Here is a 23870-nt window from a genome sequence, read left to right on the forward strand (position 1 = left end):
TTAAATCCATTTCATACATTTTAAGTTTGCGTAAATAAATGCTTGATGCCGAATTTACTATTTAAGTGTATTTGATATTTCAATCAAGTTTGGTTAATGCAGTAGAATCGTCCCTAAGTCTTTGTACAAAAGTCGGCAAACTTCTATAGCATGCAATGTAGAATTTACAGTAAAAAAGAGGTCAACAATTTCTGTGACGCTATATAGAGCACAACTAATACTGTTACAATACAAAGAAATTAAAATGAAATTAGTTGCCGTTGGTTATCCATCGAGTTGCAAAATAATTAAGTAGATAAAAAGGACGTTTACTTTTTCCGAGTACTCCCTACAAATACATTACTTACATACTCAAAACAGTTAAAAAATACGGCGTGCAATTGAAATAACTTTAATCGATTTAACAGTTGATTTGCATCATTTTAAGAAAAAAGTTTCATTACAATATTCAAATCTAATGATGTTTATTAAAATGTACAGGTACATTTGTAAAAAATCAATTTATTGAAATTAAAATTAAAGCATGAAATAAATAACAATGCGGCATCATCCACAGTATAACATACTTTGATAAAGTATAATTTTGTGTGGGTTTTAAAAGTTTTTGTTGAGAGCTGGCAGTTACCCAGAAAAGCCGTTTCCAGTTCGACAAACTTGTGTATAGGTTTCCCAAAAGGCTTCCGAATACAGAAAATGCGCCTGCTAGATTTCAAGAACGTAGGCGGCAGCAAAAAATTGGACCTCATGTGGTGGAACAAATTTTACACATCAGATTCATCCAGAAATATCCAAAATATTGTGTGACAAGCTAGAGTTTATCACTGGATGTAAATAATATAGGAAACTTGTACGAAAATTTAATTTCTTTTGGAAGTACATAAATTTGTAGTCTTCTATATTTGTAAAAAATATAACTTTTTGCTATATTTAAGTTAGAGATGTTAAGTATGTAAAAATTTAAACTTTGTTACGTCAACAAGAACGCATTGTGACGTCATTTAGTGTGACCGAAAACGCAAGCTACTTATTAATTACACAGCCACACACAAAAAAAGTTGTATGTACTTTTCATGCGACATATGTTACCTGTAGTATTTTTACCTCTTCATCATGAATCCGGTGTCAGAATTGAGCTATCATATCACAGGAATTTCCTAACCTCAAAAAATAGGCCAAAAATAGCAAAAATTCACGAAAAAGTGCTAGAAAAAGTACAACAAATGGTTTTTTCTTTATTCAAATGTTCATTTATATGGTTAAGACCTCCGCGGTTAGAATTGATGGTTGTTTTCCTAACCTAAAAAACGGGTCAATTTAAGGTCAGATATCGCGAATTTACAAAAAATAACAGATTCGCGCCAAATTTGGTATACGGGGGTTTTCGGGGTCGCTTCCGAGGTCAACTTTGCAAAATTCAAGATGGCGGATCAATGATGACCGAACAATTTTCAAAAAATAACATTCGTGCCAAATTTGGTATATCAGATTTACAAAATTCGTTTTTAAAAATTTAATCAGTTACCTATGTACTTTAAGAAGGTTAAAATATGATTGGGTAAGTACTCAAGTTATAAAATAAACAAGTTTTACAAAATAAATTTCGCAATTCTGACCTCGAATCAGCGATCCCGAAAACCCCCGTATACAACTAAATTTGACGCGAATGTTATTCTTTTAAAATTTGGTTGGCCACATTGGATCCGCCATCTTGAATTTTGCAAAATTGACCTCGGATCCGTAATCAGCGACTCCGAAAACCCCCGTATACCGAATTTGACAAAAATGTTTTTAAAAAAATTGTTCGTCCGTCTTTGATCCGTCATCTTGAGTTTTGCAAAATTGATCTCGAATCCATGATCAGCGACCCCTAAAATCCCCGTATACCAAATTTAGCGCGAATGGATTATTTTTTGAAATTTTGGTCGACCATCTTGGATCCGACATTTTGAATTTTGCAAAACTCACCTCGGATCCGTGATCAGCGACCCCGAAAAACCCCGGATACTAAATTTGGCTCAAATCTGTTATTTTTTTAAAATTCGTTATATCCTACCCGTTTTTTTATGTTAGAAAAAGAACCATCAATTCTGACGGCGAATTCACGTTCGGCGAGATCTTAACCATATAAATGAACATTTGAAGAGAAAAAAAATTGTACTTTTCCTAGCACTTTTTCGTGAAATTTTGCTATTTTGACCTGTTTTTTGAGGTTAGGAAATTCATGTAATGTGCTCAATTCTGACACTGGATTCGTGATCAGGAGGCAAAAATACTATAAATAACATATGTCGCATGAAAAGTAGACTTTTTTTGTGTGTGTTATTATTGCAATTTTTGACAATACCACGTTGGGTAAGATTTTCATTTTCAATTAACCGACGTTTTTGCTGCAAACAGCTATTTTAATATCATATACACTTTATTTGCAAAATTAATATCAAATTTTACAGTTCCGTTCGAAGTTCGAAATGTGACGATCGGAGTTACAGTTGGGCGCCATTGAAGTTTTAACATGTCCAAATTTCTTCAAAATGATGCAAAGAATCAACTGTTACTTCTACGAAAGTTATTTACCTAACACCCTACATAAATCAATGTACAGTCCCTATCATTCCAGATACATTTCTTTTTTTTTAGATCTACTTCACCCACCTCTGCCGTAATTCTCCATGTAATACAAGCATTTAAGCGTCAACTATTTACACATTAACGATATTCTTCTCTATACAAGTAAATTTCAGTTCTTTACACTTTAAGTAAGAACTACTCTTCCCTTTCCGTGGGTATAATTCCTCCTAATCTTCAGTTCCATCTCGGTAAACCGCTGGAAACAAAGAGACAAAAAGCGTTTTTCATCTCCGGCTTCCACCTCTCCAATCGCATTGCAGCTCCGCCGTACGTAAAAGCGACTCAAATGACGGAAAGCTCCTCGTGCTTCGCCATGTGCGACTTCAGACACGACTTGTACTTCGATTTATAATCGCACTTTTCGCACGAATGCATCTCCACTTCCGACGGATCCTTGTGGTGCGCCACGTGTAACTTCAACGCGTTCTTATACTTGGTCTCGTAGTCGCAAGACGCGCACTTGAACATGGGAATCTGCGACGGGTCCATGTGGTTCAGTTTGTGCGAAGACAACGCGCGCTTATACTTCGTCTCGTAGTCGCACTCGTCGCACTTGAACATGTCTATTTCCGAGGGATCTTTGTGGTTGAGAATGTGTGACTTGAGGCTACTCTTAAATCTCGATTCGTAGCTGCACATGTCGCATTTAAACATCTCGATCTCCGATGGGTCCTTGTGGTTCAACACGTGCGACTTCAAGGAGCTCTTGTATTTCGTCGCGTAGTCGCACTCGTCGCACTGGTACATCTTAACGTCTGCCGGATCCTTGTGTATCAACAAATGCGATTGGTAGTTAGTTTTGCGCTTCGTTTCGTAGCTGCAAGAGTCGCAAGTGTAGATAACCACCTCCAACGGATCTTTATGTGTGATAATATGCGATTTTAACGTAGATTTGTTGTTGGTTTCGAACTCGCAACCGTCGCATTTGTACGACTGCCCTTCGTTGGGTTTGTGGTTCGCTACGTGTGATTTTAAGGCGCTTTTGTACCGCGTCTCGTACTCGCAAGTGTGACATTTGAACATCTGTATCTCCGAGGGGTCTTTGTGGGACAAGGCGTGCGAGTTCAGAGCGCTCTTGTATTTTGTTTTGTACTCGCATACGTCGCACGAGTGCATTTGTATCTCTGACGGTTGCTTGTGGGACAGTGAATGTATGTGAAAGTTAGTCTTACGCCTCGTCTCGTACGTACAAAACTCGCAGGTGTACACCGTGACCTCGGACGCATCTTTGTGGTTAAGCATGTGCGACTTTAACGCTCCTTTATACTTTGTGGTGTATTGGCAGACCTCGCAAGTATGCATCTTTATCTCCGACGGGTCCTTGTGGGATAAAACGTGCGAGTTAAGGGCACTTTTATATTTCGTTTTGTACTCGCATTTGTCGCAAGCGTGCATTTGTATCTGCGAGGGGTCCATATGCATCAACATGTGCGACTTGAAGCTGGTCTTACGCTTGGTCTCGTACGGGCAACATTCGCAAGTGAACATAGGTACTTCCGAGGGACTTTTATGCTTCAACAAATGCGCTTTGAGCGAACCTTTATGCCTAGTTTGATACTCGCAGCTTTCACACTTGAACATCTGAATCTCCGAGGGTTGTTTGTGGTTCACAACGTGTGTCTTAATCGCACTCTTATACCTGGATTGATACTCACAGAACTCGCACTTGTACATTTCAATCTCCGAGGGATCTTTGTGGGCCAAGGCGTGAGATTTAAGCGCGCTTTTGTACCTAGTTTTGTACTCGCAAGTGTCACAAGCGTGCATCTGAACCTCCGACGGATCCTTATGGCTCAAACTGTGAGCATGGAAGTTCATCTTACGTTTCGTCTCGTACGTGCACAAAGTGCACGAGTATGTTTTCAGTTCCGAAGAATCTTTGTGGTTCAGTTTGTGTGTCCTAAGCGCGCCTTTGTACTTGGTCTCGTACGGACATTCATCGCAGTTGTACATCTGCGTCTCGGTTCGATCTTTGTGACTGAGCAAGTGCGAGCTGAGCGCGCTTCTGTACCTTGTCTTGTACTCGCACGTGTCGCACTCGAACATTTTGACCTCAGACGGGTCTTTGTGGATTAAAATGTGCGAGTGGTAGTTCGCTTTACGCTTGGTCTCATACGGGCACAACTCGCAAGTGAACGTGGGTACTTCTGAGGCGGATTTGTGACTCAGCATGTGCGATTTGAGCGAGAACTTGTACTTTGTTTTGTACTCGCAGCTCTCGCAGTTGAACATTTGTATTTCGGAGGGATCTTTGTGGTTTAGAAGATGCGACTTGAGAGCACTCTTGTACTTGGTTTTGTACTCGCAGTGGTCGCACGTGTACATGGGAATTTCGGAGGGGTCCATATGTGTCAGAACGTGCATTTTTATATTTTGCCTCCGTCTGGTTTCGTAGTCGCACAGGTGGCACCGGTACATTTCCACTTCTGACGGATCCTGGTGAATTAATTTGTGAGATTTGAGGACGCTTTTGTACTTGGTGCTGTATCCGCATGTCTCGCATGTGTACATTTGGATTTCTGAGGGGTCTTTATGGGTCATGATGTGCAATTTGTAGTTGGCCCTTCGCTTGGTCTCGTAAGGGCACAAGTTGCACAGATAAAGTGGCACCTCAGAGTTGTCTTTGTGGTTTAAACTGTGAGACGCCAACGCGCTTTTATGTCTAGTCTCATATTCGCAGGAGTCGCACTTATACATGTGAATTTCAGAAGAATCTTTGTGCTTTAGCATGTGTGACTTCAAGGAACTCTTAAACTTAGTGTTGTAGTCACACTCTTCGCATTTATGCATCTTCACCTCTGACGGATCTTTATGGTTAAGCATATGAGACTTTAACGACGTTTTATGTTTAGTCTCATAGGTGCAGATCTCGCATTTAAACATCTGAATCTCCGACGGGTCCATATGCTTGAGCATATGCGAGTTGAGGGAACTTTTGAACCTTGTGTTGTAATCGCACATGTCGCAAGAATGCATGTTGATCTCCGACGGGTCTTTGTGGTTGAGCAGATGAGACTTCAGAGCAGGTTTGTATCTTGTCTGATATTCGCAGGAGTCGCAGTGGAACATCTCAACTTGCGATGGATCCTGGTGTTTCAAAATGTGGGGTTTCAATGCCGTTTTGTGTCTGGTTTCATAGTTACAGTAGTCGCATTTATACATTTTAACTTCCGACCTGTCTTTATGTTTCAACATATGAGACTTGAGAGCACTGCGGTATTTTGTCTCATACATACATATACTACATTTGAACTTCACCGCTTCAAAACGATTGTTATAGGTTAGGTTAGGCGAGTAGAGCGAGTCAACGGTTTCGCGTTTACAAGTCTCGCACTTATAGGAGGTGTTGTCGAGGACTGTGTCTCGAAAGAAGATCTTCGAGTGCATGAAGTTAGGGCCGCTTTTCACGATTTTCCTGCACGACCCGCACCGGATCTTCATAGCTGTTGAAACAGGTAAAAAGTCTAAAGATGAGCTACTTCTCTTTCTGTGTGAGTTGCCTTCTTCTTCTGAAAAATTGTGGCTCTCTTCTCTGAGGATGTCCCACACATCGTTGCTTTCCTCTAACAAGACGTCCGTGCAGGGTACTGACGTGGCGCTGCAAAATAGAAAACATATCTATAAATAGCTATTTATGTAAGTGATAATATTTTGTAGTCGTTAAATAATATTTTATCTACTAAAATTATAAATAGTTCATGTTTAAATGTCCAATTACATATCGATGGTGTCCTGACAATATCTATCTGCAAATTTTCTGAAATTTCAAATTTAGCGCCAAATAAACAAATGCATCGTTATACGTAAGCCAGGAACTCCACCCAACTGCAGCATTACAGTATTAGTATTCAAATTGTGTAAAGTAATATCTCCTAACTGAATTGCCTACATAACCTTAAAAAATATCTCCTATCTACAAGCGCGCCTTATAACAGCATAAGAGGTTTCATGGCAGGTGAGTTGTTTTAATAAAACAGTAGTTTTTACTTAGTATAAGTCTAATATTCTAATCAACAACATAATATGAAGCATAAAACTAGTTGTATTTGTTTTGTTGTAAGCTTATTAGAATTTAATTAGTAACATTTTATATGTTCATAAAGTTATATAACATAATCAGACTGCCTCTTTTCTAAATTTGTTTTTGCTAAACGTGCGAAACTCCACGTGATTACGGTACCTATTTTAAAAGTATAATCTCATTATAAATTTGGTTACAGGTAAAATCCATGTATACCTACAATGTCTGATAGATCAAAAATAATTCTCAATCTCGCCTTGAGTAGTGTTTCACAAGAGCAGAATATTTTTGAAGAGACTAGTAACATTAATATAGAAGAACTTCCAATAATTTTTGATGAGAACAATGTTTTCAATAATCTGGAAAATGATGTTGATATTAACACCTTATCACAAGACATGATGTATAGTCACCCAACGACTGTAAAAAACGATGGGTCAGTTAATTTCTGCAGTGTTATACCAACCATAGAGCACCCTAAAATAACAATTTTGCAAAATATTTCGTTAACTCCATTAACAACTACAGATTACGAAAACCAATCCAAGTCTAGTGACAACCCACTTACAGATTTTGACACTGATCCACTGGTCGATGATACTTTGTTTAATAACACAACGAACCAAAATGAAACCGGAATAGAAAGTTCTGAATCCCCAGATGTAGCTATACAATTTTCAACTAATGCAATAACGGACCATGATGGTTTGAATGATGTATCAAACTTAAATGAAACTGCAGCAGAAGAATACGAAAAAAGCGCCACCTTTATTTTACAATCTGCTGAACAAGAAGAAAGTCAAATTCTAGATAACCATATCGAAACTGACTCAGAAGATGGAGAAAATCAACGGAAAAGAAGAAAGCTAACAAATTCCGACACCTGGAAAAAAAACGCTAATAAAAAACTTCGCATGGAAGGAAAGCAATATCTGGGATATACTCGAAGAGATGGTACTGTGCACCACAATACGATAAGAGAACCTCGGAAATTAGGCCCTACTTGCCAATCTAGAAATTGTGCTCGTTCTAAAAATAGATTCTGTTCAGATTTTTCCGAAACTCATCGAAGAGAACTTTTTGATCATTTCTGGTCTGAGACGAGTTGGGATCAAAAAAAAATTTTGTAGCATCACATGTGTCACGAGTTAACCCCAAACGTAAAACCACTGAAGGAAATTCTAGGTGTGAAGGTACATTTGTCTACACTTTGCCCATGAAAGGTTATGACAAAAAAAGTAGTCTGTTGCACTATGTTTCTTAATACATTAGGGCTAAGACCTTTTACCGTCCAATCCTGGGTGAACCAGAGCACTTACAACATTATTCCTCTACAAGAAATTGCCCGTTCTAAAAGAAAACTGCCATTATCTGCCAAAACTTATGACCTAGATTTTTAAATACATTTATAGACAAACTACCAAAATTACCTTCCCATTACTCAAGAAAAGATACTTCCAAGTTGTACTTAGAACCAATTTTTGTATCAATGCAGGATCTTCTAAATCATTACAGAAGCTACTGCCAAGAACAGGATCGAACACCTTTATCCAGACAGGTTTTCACTAAGAAGCTGCAAGAAAAAAATATTTCTATTAATCAAAAAAAGAAAGATCAATGTGACACGTGTGCTGCGTATAATGTTGGCAACGTATCCCCTGAAGAGTGGAGTTTACACATAGGTAAAAAAGATAGGGCTCGTGATGAAAAAGAAATAGATAAAATTCATGCCCAAGAAAATATCTGCATTACTTTAACGATGGATCTTCAGGCTGTTAAAGTGAGTCCAAATGTAAATGCTAGCGCAATTTTTTTTAAAACCAAACTATGCTGTTACAATTTTACCGTGTATAACTTGGAGTCTCATGAAGTAGTTTGTTATTGGTTCACGGAAGTCGATTCGGATCTTCAAGCTTCTACTTTCACTTCCATCATACTAGAGCATCTAGAAAAATACTGCGTCAGTAAAAAGGTACCAATTGTAATATATTCAGACGGATGTACCTATCAAAATAGGAATAACATTCTCGCAAATGCTTTATTAAATTTTTCTATGAAACATGACGTAGAGATCTTTCAAAAATTTTTAGAGCGTGGGCACACACAAATGGAATGCGACAGTGTCCACGCTCTAATAGAACGAAAACTCAAAAGCAAAGATATATATTTACCAGCTGATTATGTTAGAGCCACTATGGAAGCACGAAAAAAGCCGATGCCATATGAAACTTGAGTATTGAAACGTCCTTTTTTTAAAAACTTTGCGAAAAAGAAAGGCATGAGATATCACTCGATTAGGCCAGGACGATGCAAGAACGATCCAACTGTAACCGACATAAAAGCCTTGTCATACAGTCCCGACGGTATTATTCGATATAAGCTTGATTTTGATGACGAATGGCGAGAGTTGCCCATAAGACCGAAAAGTATTACTGTCAGTGATTGCAGTTACCCACAATTGCATAAATCAATATTAAAACTGTCTTACTCAAAGTGGAAACACCTACAAGAATTAAAGTCAGTAATTCCGGAAGACTGCCATACGTTCTATGATAATTTACCAAAAAATGAAAAAGACTGAAGTTTATTTATATTTAAAGGAATTTTGTTTGATTTTATGTTTATGTGTAAGCAGAATATATATTTTTATTTTGTTTATTTACTTTCTAATATTTGTAATAAAATTATAACTTTTAAACTTGATAGTTATTATAGAGTAATTCCACCTATCTAACTCGAATCTTCCTGGGGACACACTTAGAAAATTAGCCTAACCTAACAAAACCACCTATCTCAAATAAAATCAATACTAATATCTCCTATGTGTTTTTTCTTGATAACCTGTAAAATGACAAATTTTCAGATAGGAGATATTGTCAGGACACCATCGATATATTTAACGTCGTGTTCTTTTTGGCGAGATTAAAATGTGCATTGAGTGCAGGGCATTAAATACTATTATGGTAAAAGATAGGTGTCCGCTTCCTCTGATATCTGATCAATTTGATATGTTGGCAAATAAGAACGTTTTTAGCACAAATTGACAGCGCAAGGTTTCCCAAAGTTCCCATGTATTTAGATTCGGTAGACAAAACGGCAGTATAACAGCGGACGAATATTACGAGTATCTGCGGATGCCTTTCGGCTTCTCTAATTCATCGGCGTTGTTCCAGAAAGTCATCTACAAGATGCAATATGGTGATACGCATTGACGACTTGATGGTAGGTGGTCGTGAAGTTCAAGATGGCTAAATACTCTTTCCTACAAAGTAACACTGAATACTTGGGACACAAGATCAGTAGGAAAGAGATCTAATACGGAAGGGATAAAGTACAGGCGTTACTAGGAGTTCCCATGCATTCGCATTCGCTAGACAAAACGGCATTTATAACACCGAACAGACATTACGAGTATTTGCGGCTGCCCTTCATTCATCGGCGTTGTTTCAGAGAATAATCTATAAGATGCAATCTGGTGGTACAAATGGTGTTCGACTTGGTCAATAATTTTCGATATTCTGTCTTCATTAGGCCTTCCAAATACGTGTTTGAAATTAATGACATTATGACTGAATCGGCCTGTATAAAATAATAGTAGGTAGTTCAGTTCTCGCACCCGTAGCATTTATTAAATATTTCGCTATATTAAAATTAATAACTTTGTGTGATTAATTCTTTAAGTGAACCACAAATAGCAATTTATCGAACGCATTCCATTTTTTCCTTCCCTATTACTCTTGACAAGAAAGAAAATCAATTGCATCAAATTTTGGTGATATATTTTTTTTATTCTTTTAAGCATATAATCAACTTGGGCTATTTGGGCCCCAACATATTTAGTTCTTATTAGTTTTTCATTCGCATGGTAGTTTTTGCTTGCCGGTTGTTTCATATGTTTTTGTTTGTAATAAAATATTTATCTCTCGAATTTCCAAGGGGCAGATTTGATCAAAACAAAGGGGGCAGGTTTGTATGTTCAAATATGTCCCGCCTAGATAAATGCCCCAAGTTGAATGCTATGTTCAAATGTGCTCCTCTTCGTATAGTTAAATGTAACACTAATTATAATTCCTTATTTACAGATAGAACATACAAAAAAAATGCGGGAAGCTACGGTTAATGACGAGCATGTACAAAAAGCGGTTCTAAATGCAATCAATGGAACTATCAAACTTAGAAGAGATATATGGATCGATGCCGAGTACATCCCCAATTACTTTCGAGCGTGAGTGTTCAAGTTCAGGTGGTTTTTACAGTGTGTACACAACGCCTGTTTACAATGAGTGAAATTGCGACAAATTTAGACGGGATTAGGAGTGATACCTTTGACGATGCAGCAGCAGTTGGACCTTCTACTTACAGAGGTACAACTGAAGAATAAAACCACAGGAAAATCAACCTATGAAATATTGATGGGGATAAATTTAAAACATTGGGCTGACGCTTAAATTATAAACGCCGTGTCTGATACGTTCGGTCGTGCCGATTTAGAAACTCTTCGAGCGGAAACGTAACAGACAAGCAACAAAAGCAAAAGAAATCTTTCGATGGAAAAATATGCAAGCCCAAACAAAATAGTGTTGAGGAGTCAAGTCGTAAGCTGGATCCGTTATATAAAGGGACTTTTCGCGTTGGAAAGGTTCTCCCAAACGATAGATGTTATAGAGGACCTAAGAGGCACCAAGAAATCTGTTTCGGTGACCGACGTGGATAACCTGAAACCCTGGGTGATCATGACAGATGGTCCGGACTGAACAACTACGCGAGTATAAGAATGATTTGTTGTGCACAACTAAGTATGAATGAGCATGCTCGAGAGTACCATTAACTAGCTAGTTTAAGCTTCAACAAAATGAACTCATTTGAGTAATACTGATTGCAATTGGAAGTTGAGAAGCATAATGTGCTCCAGAGGCTTGCTTATAAGTTAGTTGCCTATTTGAAAAGGGACATATTTGCAGAAAAGGACTATCCGAACAAACAGTCAGTTAAAAATCAAAAACGGACAAGTTATTGGATAAACAAAAAATGATAATATGCATAAAAATAATAAAATGGGTTGATAAGAGACCGGTACTAATGATACTACTTGTGAAAAACACTATGATGCCCTTGTCGAAACAGGAAAAATTAAAAATGGCGAGCCTGACAAAAAACCACAATGTATAATTGACTACAACCAGGCAAAAAAAAGGAGTAGATTATAGGTAATTATATTGTCCATTGTATGTATTTTGCTTCTTATTAATTATTTTTAGCGATCAAATGACTCGCTACTAAACCGTCTTGAGGAAGGGGAAAAAATGGTATCGTAAGGTTGCCATGGAAATTATATTTGGAGGTGTATTAACGAATGCATGGATTTTATATAACATGAAGTTTTCAACTAATAAAAATAAAATGGCTATTTTATATTTTAGAGAAGCCTCATTTGTCCCGCCTCGACCAAGATTAGATCCATTAGAAAAGGATTCATATCTAACAGAAGTTGGGCCGGAAAACAAGAGGTGTAAGTGTACCGGTTGCTATAAAATAATACGGCAAACAATAAGTAATAGAGAAGCTAACAATAAAGTCAAGAAAATAACCACATATTGCAAAGAATGCGATGGAAAACCCGCATATTGTTTAGGCTGCTTCGATGTAAGCCACGAAAGTAAAAGAAATGAATAATTATTTTCATGTACGTGTATATTCTGTTTAACCCTCCATTTATTTTCCATAATAAGTATTATCATTATCATAATAGTAATAAAAATAAAGGTATTTTACAAATATATTTGTGTGCAGATTATTTACGTTTTTATTGTTCCTGTCCTGGCAATATTGGTTAAATATATCCCAGGCTATTACAGCTGAATAGCAAACAAATGTTTGTGTATAGAATTCTAGAACTAATTTTGCCATTGACTGACAGATGGCCCTAATAGAGGCTACTTTTTAATTCAACAGGTACGGGACATTATGTAACCCATATTGCTGGATGACAAGCACGAGTACGGGATTCTATAGACCCGTATCGCTCCCATTGCAAAACGCAAATATCAGGTAACCCAGCGAACCTGTTAAACTGACAGATTTATAATTAACATGGAAAGGGCTGTCTGAATTGCCTACAGTTCTACACATTTCAGATGCTATAGATGAAGATAAACTATATTCAGATTACGTTTGTTTGAGAAGTATATAATGCACTGCCAAAGGAACTCATCGATAATATTTGGGCGCTCCTTTTTAGAAACGAAAAGAATAATGACTGTAAATTTAAAGAAACTAATTTCTTTCTTTTTATCAATACCTGTTAGTAATGCTTATCGCGAGCGCGTGTTTAATCTTTTAACAAATCTATTCAGTAAAGAAAGAAACATAATGTCTATGGATCTCATTAAGGCAGAACTTCAAATTCGGCTTAATTTTGACCTTACTTGTGCTGACCAAAACTGTCAACAGTAGGGATATTCACTTAACATCGATATATCGAATTTACTCTATGTTTGCCTTACAATATATCGGATTGATTCGATGTTTTTATTTATAGAAACATCAAATCGATTAAAAAACTAACTCTGATTAATAATTACAATAAAAACCAAAGTAAATTTTAACATTACTTAAGGATTTCAATTTTAAATNTTTGGTCGACCATCTTGGATCCGACATTTTGAATTTTGCAAAACTCACCTCGGATCCGTGATCAGCGACCCCGAAAAACCCCGGATACTAAATTTGGCTCAAATCTGTTATTTTTTTAAAATTCGTTATATCCTACCCGTTTTTTTATGTTAGAAAAAGAACCATCAATTCTGACGGCGAATTCACGTTCGGCGAGATCTTAACCATATAAATGAACATTTGAAGAGAAAAAAAATTGTACTTTTCCTAGCACTTTTTCGTGAATTTTTGCTATTTTGACCTGTTTTTTGAGGTTAGGAAATTCATGTAATGTGCTCAATTCTGACACTGGATTCGTGATCAGGAGGCAAAAATACTATAAATAACATATGTCGCATGAAAAGTAGACTTTTTTTGTGTGTGTTATTATTGCAATTTTTGACAATACCACGTTGGGTAAGATTTTCATTTTCAATTAACCGACGTTTTTGCTGCAAACAGCTATTTTAATATCATATACACTTTATTTGCAAAATTAATATCAAATTTTACAGTTCCGTTCGAAGTTCGAAATGTGACGATCGGAGTTACAGTTGGGCGCCATTGAAGTTTTAACATGTCCAAATTTCTTCAAAATGATGCAAAGAATCAACTGTTACTTCTACGAAAGTTATTTACCTAACACCCTACATAAATCAATGTACAGTCCCTATCATTCCAGATACATTTCTTTTTTTTTTTAGATCTACTTCACCCACCTCTGCCGTAATTCTCCATGTAATACAAGCATTTAAGCGTCAACTATTTACACATTAACGATATTCTTCTCTATACAAGTAAATTTCAGTTCTTTACACTTTAAGTAAGAACTACTCTTCCCTTTCCGTGGGTATAATTCCTCCTAATCTTCAGTTCCATCTCGGTAAACCGCTGGAAACAAAGAGACAAAAAGCGTTTTTCATCTCCGGCTTCCACCTCTCCAATCGCATTGCAGCTCCGCCGTACGTAAAAGCGACTCAAATGACGGAAAGCTCCTCGTGCTTCGCCATGTGCGACTTCAGACACGACTTGTACTTCGATTTATAATCGCACTTTTCGCACGAATGCATCTCCACTTCCGACGGATCCTTGTGGTGCGCCACGTGTAACTTCAACGCGTTCTTATACTTGGTCTCGTAGTCGCAAGACGCGCACTTGAACATGGGAATCTGCGACGGGTCCATGTGGTTCAGTTTGTGCGAAGACAACGCGCGCTTATACTTCGTCTCGTAGTCGCACTCGTCGCACTTGAACATGTCTATTTCCGAGGGATCTTTGTGGTTGAGAATGTGTGACTTGAGGCTACTCTTAAATCTCGATTCGTAGCTGCACATGTCGCATTTAAACATCTCGATCTCCGATGGGTCCTTGTGGTTCAACACGTGCGACTTCAAGGAGCTCTTGTATTTCGTCGCGTAGTCGCACTCGTCGCACTGGTACATCTTAACGTCTGCCGGATCCTTGTGTATCAACAAATGCGATTGGTAGTTAGTTTTGCGCTTCGTCTCGTAGCTGCAAGAGTCGCAAGTGTAGATAACCACCTCCAACGGATCTTTATGTGTGATAATATGCGATTTTAACGTAGATTTGTTGTTGGTTTCGAACTCGCAACCGTCGCATTTGTACGACTGCCCTTCGTTGGGTTTGTGGTTCGCTACGTGTGATTTTAAAGCGCTTTTGTACCGCGTCTCGTACTCGCAAGTGTGACATTTGAACATCTGTATCTCCGAGGGGTCTTTGTGGGACAAGGCGTGCGAGTTCAGAGCGCTCTTGTATTTTGTTTTGTACTCGCATACGTCGCACGAGTGCATTTGTATCTCTGACGGTTGCTTGTGGGACAGTGAATGTATGTGAAAGTTAGTCTTACGCCTCGTCTCGTACGTACAAAACTCGCAGGTGTACACCGTGACCTCGGACGCATCTTTGTGGTTAAGCATGTGCGACTTTAACGCTCCTTTATACTTTGTGGTGTATTGGCAGACCTCGCAAGTATGCATCTTTATCTCCGACGGGTCCTTGTGGGATAAAACGTGCGAGTTAAGGGCACTTTTATATTTCGTTTTGTACTCGCATTTGTCGCAAGCGTGCATTTGTATCTGCGAGGGGTCCATATGCATCAACATGTGCGACTTGAAGCTGGTCTTACGCTTGGTCTCGTACGGGCAACATTCGCAAGTGAACATAGGTACTTCCGAGGGACTTTTATGCTTCAACAAATGCGCTTTGAGCGAACCTTTATGCCTAGTTTGATACTCACAGCTTTCGCACTTGAACATCTGAATCTCCGAGGGTTGTTTGTGGTTCACAACGTGTGTCTTAATCGCACTCTTGTACCTGGATTGATACTCACAGAACTCGCACTTGTACATTTCAATCTCCGAGGGATCTTTGTGGGCCAAGGCGTGAGATTTAAGCGCGCTTTTGTACCTAGTTTTGTACTCGCAAGTGTCACAAGCGTGCATCTGAACCTCCGACGGATCCTTATGGCTCAAACTGTGAGCATGGAAGTTCATCTTGCGTTTCGTCTCGTACGTGCACAAAGTGCACGAGTATGTTTTCAGTTCCGAAGAATCTTTGTGGTTCAGTTTGTGTGTCCTAAGCGCGCCTTTGTACTTGGTCTCGTACGGACATTCATCGCAGTTGTACATCTGCGTCTCGGTTCGATCTTTGTGACTGAGCAAGTGCGAGCTGAGCGCGCTTCTGTACCTTGTCTTGTACTCGCACGTGTCGCACTCGAACATTTTGACCTCAGACGGGTCTTTGTGGATTAAAATGTGCGAGTGGTAGTTCGCTTTACGCTTGGTCTCATACGGGCACAACTCGCAAGTGAACGTGGGTACTTCTGAGGCGGATTTGTGACTCAGCATGTGCGATTTGAGCGAGAACTTGTACTTTGTTTTGTACTCGCAGCTCTCGCAGTTGAACATTTGTATTTCGGAGGGATCTTTGTGGTTTAGAAGATGCGACTTGAGAGCACTCTTGTACTTGGTTTTGTACTCGCAGTGGTCGCACGTGTACATGGGAATTTCGGAGGGGTCCATATGTGTCAGAACGTGCATTTTTATATTTTGCCTCCGTCTGGTTTCGTAGTCGCACAGGTGGCACCGGTACATTTCCACTTCTGACGGATCCTGGTGAATTAATTTGTGAGATTTGAGGACGCTTTTGTACTTGGTGCTGTATCCGCATGTCTCGCATGTGTACATTTGGATTTCTGAGGGGTCTTTATGGGTCATGATGTGCAATTTGTAGTTGGCCCTTCGCTTGGTCTCGTAAGGGCACAAGTTGCACAGATAAAGTGGCACCTCAGAGTTGTCTTTGTGGTTTAAACTGTGAGACGCCAACGCGCTTTTATGTCTAGTCTCATATTCGCAGGAGTCGCACTTATACATGTGAATTTCAGAAGAATCTTTGTGCTTTAGCATGTGTGACTTCAAGGAACTCTTAAACTTAGTGTTGTAGTCACACTCTTCGCATTTATGCATCTTCACCTCTGACGGATCTTTATGGTTAAGCATATGAGACTTTAACGACGTTTTATGTTTAGTCTCATAGGTGCAGATCTCGCATTTAAACATCTGAATCTCCGACGGGTCCATATGCTTGAGCATATGCGAGTTGAGGGAACTTTTGAACCTTGTGTTGTAATCGCACATGTCGCAAGAATGCATGTTGATCTCCGACGGGTCTTTGTGGTTGAGCAGATGAGACTTCAGAGCAGGTTTGTATCTTGTCTGATATTCGCAGGAGTCGCAGTGGAACATCTCAACTTGCGATGGATCCTGGTGTTTTAAAATGTGGGGTTTCAATGCCGTTTTGTGTCTGGTTTCATAGTTACAGTAGTCGCATTTATACATTTTAACTTCCGACCTGTCTTTATGTTTCAACATATGAGACTTGAGAGCACTGCGGTATTTTGTCTCATACATACATATACTACATTTGAACTTCACCGCTTCAAAACGATTGTTGTAGGTTAGGTTAGGCGAGTAGAGCGAGTCAACGGTTTCGCGTTTACAAGTCTCGCACTTATAGGAGGTGTTGTCGAGGACTGTGTCTCGAAAGAAGATCTTCGAGTGCATGAAGTTAGGGCCGCTTTTCACGATTTTCCTGCACGACCCGCACCGGATCTTCATAGCTGTTGAAACAGGTAAAAAGTCTAAAGATGAGCTACTTCTCTTTCTGTGTGAGTTGCCTTCTTCTTCTGAAAAATTGTGGCTTTCTTCTCTGAGGATGTCCCACACATCGTTGCTTTCCTCTAACAAGACGTCCGTGCAGGGTACTGACGTGGCGCTGCAAAATAGAAAACATATCTATAAATAGCTATTTATGTAAGTGATAATATTTTGTAGTCGTTAAATAATATTTTATCTACTAAAATTATAAATAGTTCATATTTAAATGTCCAATTACATATATTTAACGTCGTGTTTTTTTGGCGGCTTTAAAATGTGCATTGAGTGCAGGGCATTAAATACTATTATGGTAAAAGATAGGTGTCCGCTCCCTCTGTTATCTGATTAATTTGATATGTTGGCAAATAAGAACGTTTTCAGCACAAATTGACTTAGCGCAAGGTTTCTCAGTTTTCCCATGTATTCGGATTCGGTAGACAAAACGGCAGTATAACAGCGGACGAATATTACGAGTATCTGCGGATGTCTTTCGGCTTCTCTAATTCATCGGCGTTGTTCCAGAGAGTCATCTATAAGATGCAATATGGTGATACGCATTGACGACTTGATGGTAGGTGGTCGTGAAGTTCAAGATGGCTAAATACTCTTTCCTACAAAGTAACACTGAATACTTGGGACACAAGATCAGTAGGAAAGAGATCTAATACGGAAGGGATAAAGTACAGGCGTTACTAGGAGTTCCCATGCATTCGCATTCGCTAGACAAAACGGCATTTATAACACCGAACAGACATTACGAGTATTTGCGGCTGCCCTTCATTCATCGGCGTTGTTTCAGAGAATAATCTATAAGATGCAATCTGGTGGTACAAATGGTGTTCGACTTGGTCAATAATTTTCGATATTCTGTCTTCATTAGGCCTTCCAAATACGTGTTTGAAATTAATGACATTATGACTGAATCGGCCTGTATAAAATAATAGTAGGTAGTTCAGTTCTCGCACCCGTAGCATTTATTAAATATTTCGCTATATTAAAATTAATAACTTTGTGTGATTAATTCTTTAAGTGAACCACAAATAGCAATTTATCGAACGCATTCCATTTTTTCCTTCCCTATTACTCTTGACAAGAAAGAAAATCAATTGCATCAAATTTTGGTGATATATTTTTTTTATTCTTTTAAGCATATAATCAACTTGGGCTATTTGGGCCCCAACATATTTAGTTCTTATTAGTTTTTCATTCGCATGGTAGTTTTTGCTTGCCGGTTGTTTCATATGTTTTTGTTTGTAATAAAATATTTATCTCTCGAATTTCCAAGGGGCAGATTTGATCAAAACAAAGGGGGCAGGTTTGTATGTTCAAATATGTCCCGCCTAGATAAATGCCCCAAGTTGAATGCTATGTTCAAATGTGCTCCTCTTCGTATAGTTAAATGTAACACTAATTATAATTCCTTATTTACAGATAGAACATACAAAAAAAATGCGGGAAGCTACGGTTAATGACGAGCATGTACAAAAAGCGGTTCTAAATGCAATCAATGGAACTATCAAACTTAGAAGAGATATATGGATCGATGCCGAGTACATCCCCAATTACTTTCGAGCGTGAGTGTTCAAGTTCAGGTGGTTTTTACAGTGTGTACACAACGCCTGTTTACAATGAGTGAAATTGCGACAAATTTAGACGGGGTTAGGATTGATACCTTTGACGATGCAGCAGCAGTTGGACCTTCTACTTACAGAGGTACAACTGAAGAATAAAACCACAGGAAAATCAACCTATGAAATATTGATGGGGATAAATTTAAAACATTGGGCTGACGCTTAAATTATAAACGCCGTGTCTGATACGTTCGGTCGTGCCGATTTAGAAACTCTTCGAGCGGAAACGTAACAGACAAGCAACAAAAGCAAAAGAAATCTTTCGATGGAAAAAGATGCAAGCCCAAACAAAATAGTGTTGAGGAGTCAAGTCGTAAGCTGGATCCGTTATATAAAGGGACTTTTCGCGTTGGAAAGGTTCTCCCAAACGATAGATGTTATAGAGGACCTAAGAGGCACCAAGAAATCTGTTTCGGTGACCGACGTGGATAACCTGAAACCCTGGGTGATCATGACAGATGGTCCGGACTGAACAACTACGCGAGTATAAGAATGATTTGATGTGCACAACTAAGTATGAATGAGCATGCTCGAGAGTACCATTAGCTAGCTAGTTTAAGTTTCAACAAAATGAACTCATTTGAGTAATACTGATTGCAATTGGAAGTTGAGAAGCACAATGTGCTCCAGAGGCTTGCTTATAAGTTAGTTGCCTATTTGAGAAGGGACATATTTGCAGAAAAGGACTATCCGAACAAACAGTCAGTTAAAAATCAAAAACGGACAAGTTATTGGATAAACAAAAAATGATAATATGCATAAAAATAATAAAATGGGTTGATAAGAGACCGGTACTAATGATACTACTTGTGAAAAACACGATGATGCCCTTGTCGAAACAGGAAAAATTAAAAATGGCGAGCCTGACAAAAAACCACAATGTATAATTGACTACAACCAGGCAAAAAAAAGGAGTAGATTATAGGTAATTATATTGTCCATTGTATGTATTTTGCTTCTTATTAATTATTTTTAGCGATCAAATGACTCGCTACTAAACCGTCTTGAGGAAGGGGAAAAAATGGTATCGTAAGGTTGCCATGGAAATTATATTTGGAGGTGTATTAACGAATGCATGGATTTTATACAACATGAAGTTTTCAACTAATAAAAATAAAATGGCTATTTTATATTTTAGAGAAGCCTCATTTGTCCTGCTTCGACCAAGATTAGATCCATTAGAAAAGGATTCATATCTAACAGAAGTTGGGCCGGAAAACAAGAGGTGTAAGTGTACCGGTTGCTATAAAATAATACGGCAAACAATAAGTAATAGAGAAGCTAACAATAAAGTCAAGAAAATAACCACATATTGCAAAGAATGCGATGGAAAACCCGCATATTGTTTAGGCTGCTTCGATGTAAGCCACGAAAGTAAAAGAAATGAATAATTATTTTCATGTACGTGTATATTCTGTTTAACCCTCCATTTATTTTCCATAATAAGTATTATCATTATCATAATAGTAATAAAAATAAAGGTATTTTACAAATATATTTGTGTGCAGATAATTTACGTTTTTATTGTTCCTGTCCTGGCAATATTGGTTAAATATATCCCAGGCTATTACAGCTGAATAGCAAACAAATGTTTGTGTATAGAATTCTAGAACTAATTTTGCCATTGACTGACAGATGGCCCTAATAGAGGCTACTTTTTAATTCAACAGGTACGGGACATTATGTAACCCATATTGCTGGATGACAAGCACGAGTACGGGATTCTATAGACCCGTATCGCTCCCATTGCAAAACGCAAATATCAGGTAACCCAGCGAACCTGTTAAACTGAAAGATTTACAATTAACATGGGAAGAGCTGTCTGAATTGCCTACAGTTCTACACATTTCAGATGCTATAGATGAATATAAACTATATTCAGATTAAGTTTGTTTGAGAAGTATATAATGCACTGCCAAAGGAACTCATAGATAATATTTGGGCGCTCCTTTTTAGAAACGAAAAGAATAATGACTGTAAATTTAAAGAAACTAATTTCTTTCTTTTTATCAATACCTGTTAGTAATGCTTATCGCGAGCGCGTGTTTAATCTTTTAACAAATCTATTCAGTAAAGAAAGAAACAGAATGTCTATGGATCTCATTAAGGCAGAACTTCAAATTCGGCTTAATTTTGACCTTACTTGTGCTGACCAAAACTGTCAACAGTAGGGATATTCACTTAACATCGATATATCGAATTTACTCTATGTTTACCTTATCGGATTGATTCGATGTTTTTATTTATAGAAACATCAAATCGATTAAAAAACTAACTCCGATTAATAATTACAATAAAAACCAAAGTAAATTTTAACATTACTTAAAGATTTCAATTTTAACCCTAGAATACTAATAGGTCGTAAAATTGACGACGGCCGACCAATTCTGCTAGAATTCGTTTACTTTCGAAACGATCTCAGTCGTGCCGTTCCTAGTAGCTTCCTAATTAGTCTTATAGTTGAAGTCGGTGTGAACAGTTATTCCAGACTACATCATCTTTTACGTTATTTTGGCTACACATCGTAAAATTTACGACGCTTTAGTATTTCCGTTCGTATATTTTAGACAGGTGGTAGACTTTCTCTTTGTGGTTTCGGGTAAGAAATCCAGGTTTTATATATCCCTTTTATTAAAAAAAACATATTATAGAAAAATGTCGAACAAAACGTTGACGGAAAAAGAGCTGCAGGAAGAAGTACAAAAAATTATGAACGGGGATTGGGGAGATGATGATGAAGAACCATACCAAGATAGTGGAAGTGATTGGGAAGAGGACAATTTAGAAGCGCAAGATGACAGCAGTGTGGATGATATTCATGGTGATGATGGCAATGCTCTACTTCAATCAGAACAGATGTGTATGGATGCCGTTGAAGAAATTCGTCATCCCGAACCAGCTCTCATGGAAGAACCATCAAATGAAAGCTCGTCTGATGATAATGAGCCGTTAGTAAAAAGGCAGTGTAAAAACCAATATATTGTTATCCCCACAAAAACAAACTTGAGGGGAAAAATGGTCACAAGTGGTCTGCGAAACTACCAACTATCTTGAAAAGAACAGCTTCTCGAAATATCGTATATTTTGTAGCAGGGAGCAAACATGACATTGTAGAAATAAAAGATCATTTATATATTTATAATAAATACCGAGAAAATAAAAAACCACTTGCCCGTCATCATTTTATGCTAGAACTGAGCAAGAGCCTTGTTGAACTTTGGATGATACAAAGATTGACAATCCCAAATTTACGGCGCACCATTCGCCAATATATCTGTGGGATTCTAAATATTCAAGAAACCAAGGAAAATCATCAACCCTTAGAACGAAAACGGACAATTTGTTTTTACTGCCCTAGTCGTCTACGAAGAATGACAACCAATTATTGTGAGCACTGCAAACGCGCCATCTGCGGAGAACATCGAGGCAATTTTTGCACCGTATGCTCTTCGGAATAGTTTTATATTATATTTTTATGCATTATTATATATTACTATCTACTTTGAATGTGCCTTATTTTTTGTAAATTTTTATAAATAAAATTTGAACATGATCTGTCTATGGTCGTAATATTTACGAGACTTTAGTAATAACGTAATAATAAATCATATTAGTGTTCTAGGGTTAAATAAATATTAACAAGCAGTGACATCTGTGGGTGAAATTATTTATTTTTGTGGTTGGCTATCCTGACCATAGTACACATATTTAAACAAATGAATATGAATTTCTCAGATTTACTCTAGATGTAATCTGTGGATTCTGTAGGTGTAGGTTCATTGGTTCATTTCATTTACTCACTCACTCCCCCTGCTCCCTCTTCTACTGCTTTTCGGTAACGCTATTAGTGATTGTTTTGATTGTTTATTAGAGTGATAAGAGTAATTACTCTAAAATAACTGAATTGACACAACATCTGATTACATGTTCGAAATTGAAAAGGTATGTAATGTTATAATTCTATTATGTTTATGAACCTAACCTCTACTCGTTTGTGGCAAACAAACAGAGTTTTATAGTGGGGTTATAACATAATGATGGTTATCCCATTATGGTTATACATTTCATAATAAATATATCTATTTTATTATTACAAATGCTATCATTTAGTTTTTTAACTTGTAAAAAAATTAACTCAATTGTTCAATCATTATTGATGTAGGTATTTAAATGTTGATCGTACGTCATCAAAAGTGATGTAATAAAATTATGGAAAAAATAAGCATATGAATTCATGTGTTCTCCTCTTTGATTACAAGATGGCGCCTCCAAAGAAAAGTAATGTGTGGAAGTTTTTCAGTAAAATTGTTGGAAATAAAAACTTTGTAAAATGCTAAATTTGCCAAAAAACTATTGAATCTTGCGGCAATACATCAAACCTGCTTAGCCACGTAAAAAATATCCACAAGACTGCGTTTTTGGAAATAAATGAAGAAAATTCGCAAGTATTGAGCAATGTCGACCTTACCCTATATCGACAGTGAAACAATTACGAAAAAAATAAAACAGTCTTTGAACCCATGGGACAAATAGAAGACATTGGGACTTAACAGTAGTTTTAGTAAAAGATGAAAATACATATGGATTTCCCTGTCGCATTTGTTACTTTCAAATAGATTAGATCAAATACTTCAAGACATTTTTTTAGTGCATTAAATTCGAGATTAAGAGAAAATGTCGAGGCCTAATACATAATGAGTGAAGTTGACATAAAATATTGCAATGTTTGGACCGAGGTTATACAGACAGAACGAACGCCCAGAA

At 37.7% G+C, this 23870-nt stretch overlaps 2 protein-coding genes across 4 annotated transcripts in view; both read right to left on the bottom strand.

The window, feature by feature from the left end:
* Positions 1-2363: 2363 nt before the first annotated feature.
* On the bottom strand, positions 2364-14084 carry LOC111692281 (zinc finger protein 99-like). The gene is made up of 2 exons (XM_023456199.1): positions 14020-14084; positions 2364-6226 (listed from the first exon to the last, which is right to left on the bottom strand). Exons 1-2 carry the CDS (start codon positions 14049-14051, stop codon positions 2911-2913), a joined length of 3348 nt encoding a protein of 1115 aa, XP_023311967.1. The 5' UTR covers positions 14052-14084; the 3' UTR covers positions 2364-2910.
* The window catches only part of LOC108908449 (zinc finger protein 99-like), an 89086-nt gene continuing 78944 nt past the window's right edge, over positions 13729-23870 (bottom strand). For all 3 annotated transcript variants that reach the window (XM_018712486.1, XM_018712485.1, XM_018712487.2), the window contains exon 4: positions 13729-17593. In XM_018712486.1, coding sequence (XP_018568002.1) covers positions 14278-17593 — 3316 coding nt within the window. In that variant the 3' untranslated portion in view covers positions 13729-14277. The remainder of the gene's footprint in view (positions 17594-23870) is intronic.

The sequence above is a fragment of the Anoplophora glabripennis genome, unplaced genomic scaffold (assembly GCF_000390285.2).
Source record: "Anoplophora glabripennis isolate ALB-LARVAE unplaced genomic scaffold, Agla_2.0 scaffold299, whole genome shotgun sequence".
In the NCBI taxonomy this organism is placed as follows: Eukaryota; Metazoa; Arthropoda; class Insecta; order Coleoptera; family Cerambycidae; genus Anoplophora; species Anoplophora glabripennis.

Excerpts from the sequence above, each read along its gene's own strand:
- LOC111692281 (XM_023456199.1), bottom strand. The coding sequence starts at position 14,051 with ATGCTTGTATTACATGGAGAATTACGGCAGAG. Across the intron at positions 6,227-14,019 it reads CATGGAGAATTACGGCAGAG|CGCCACGTCAGTACCCTGCA; the intron begins GTGGGTGAAGTA and ends TCTATTTTGCAG.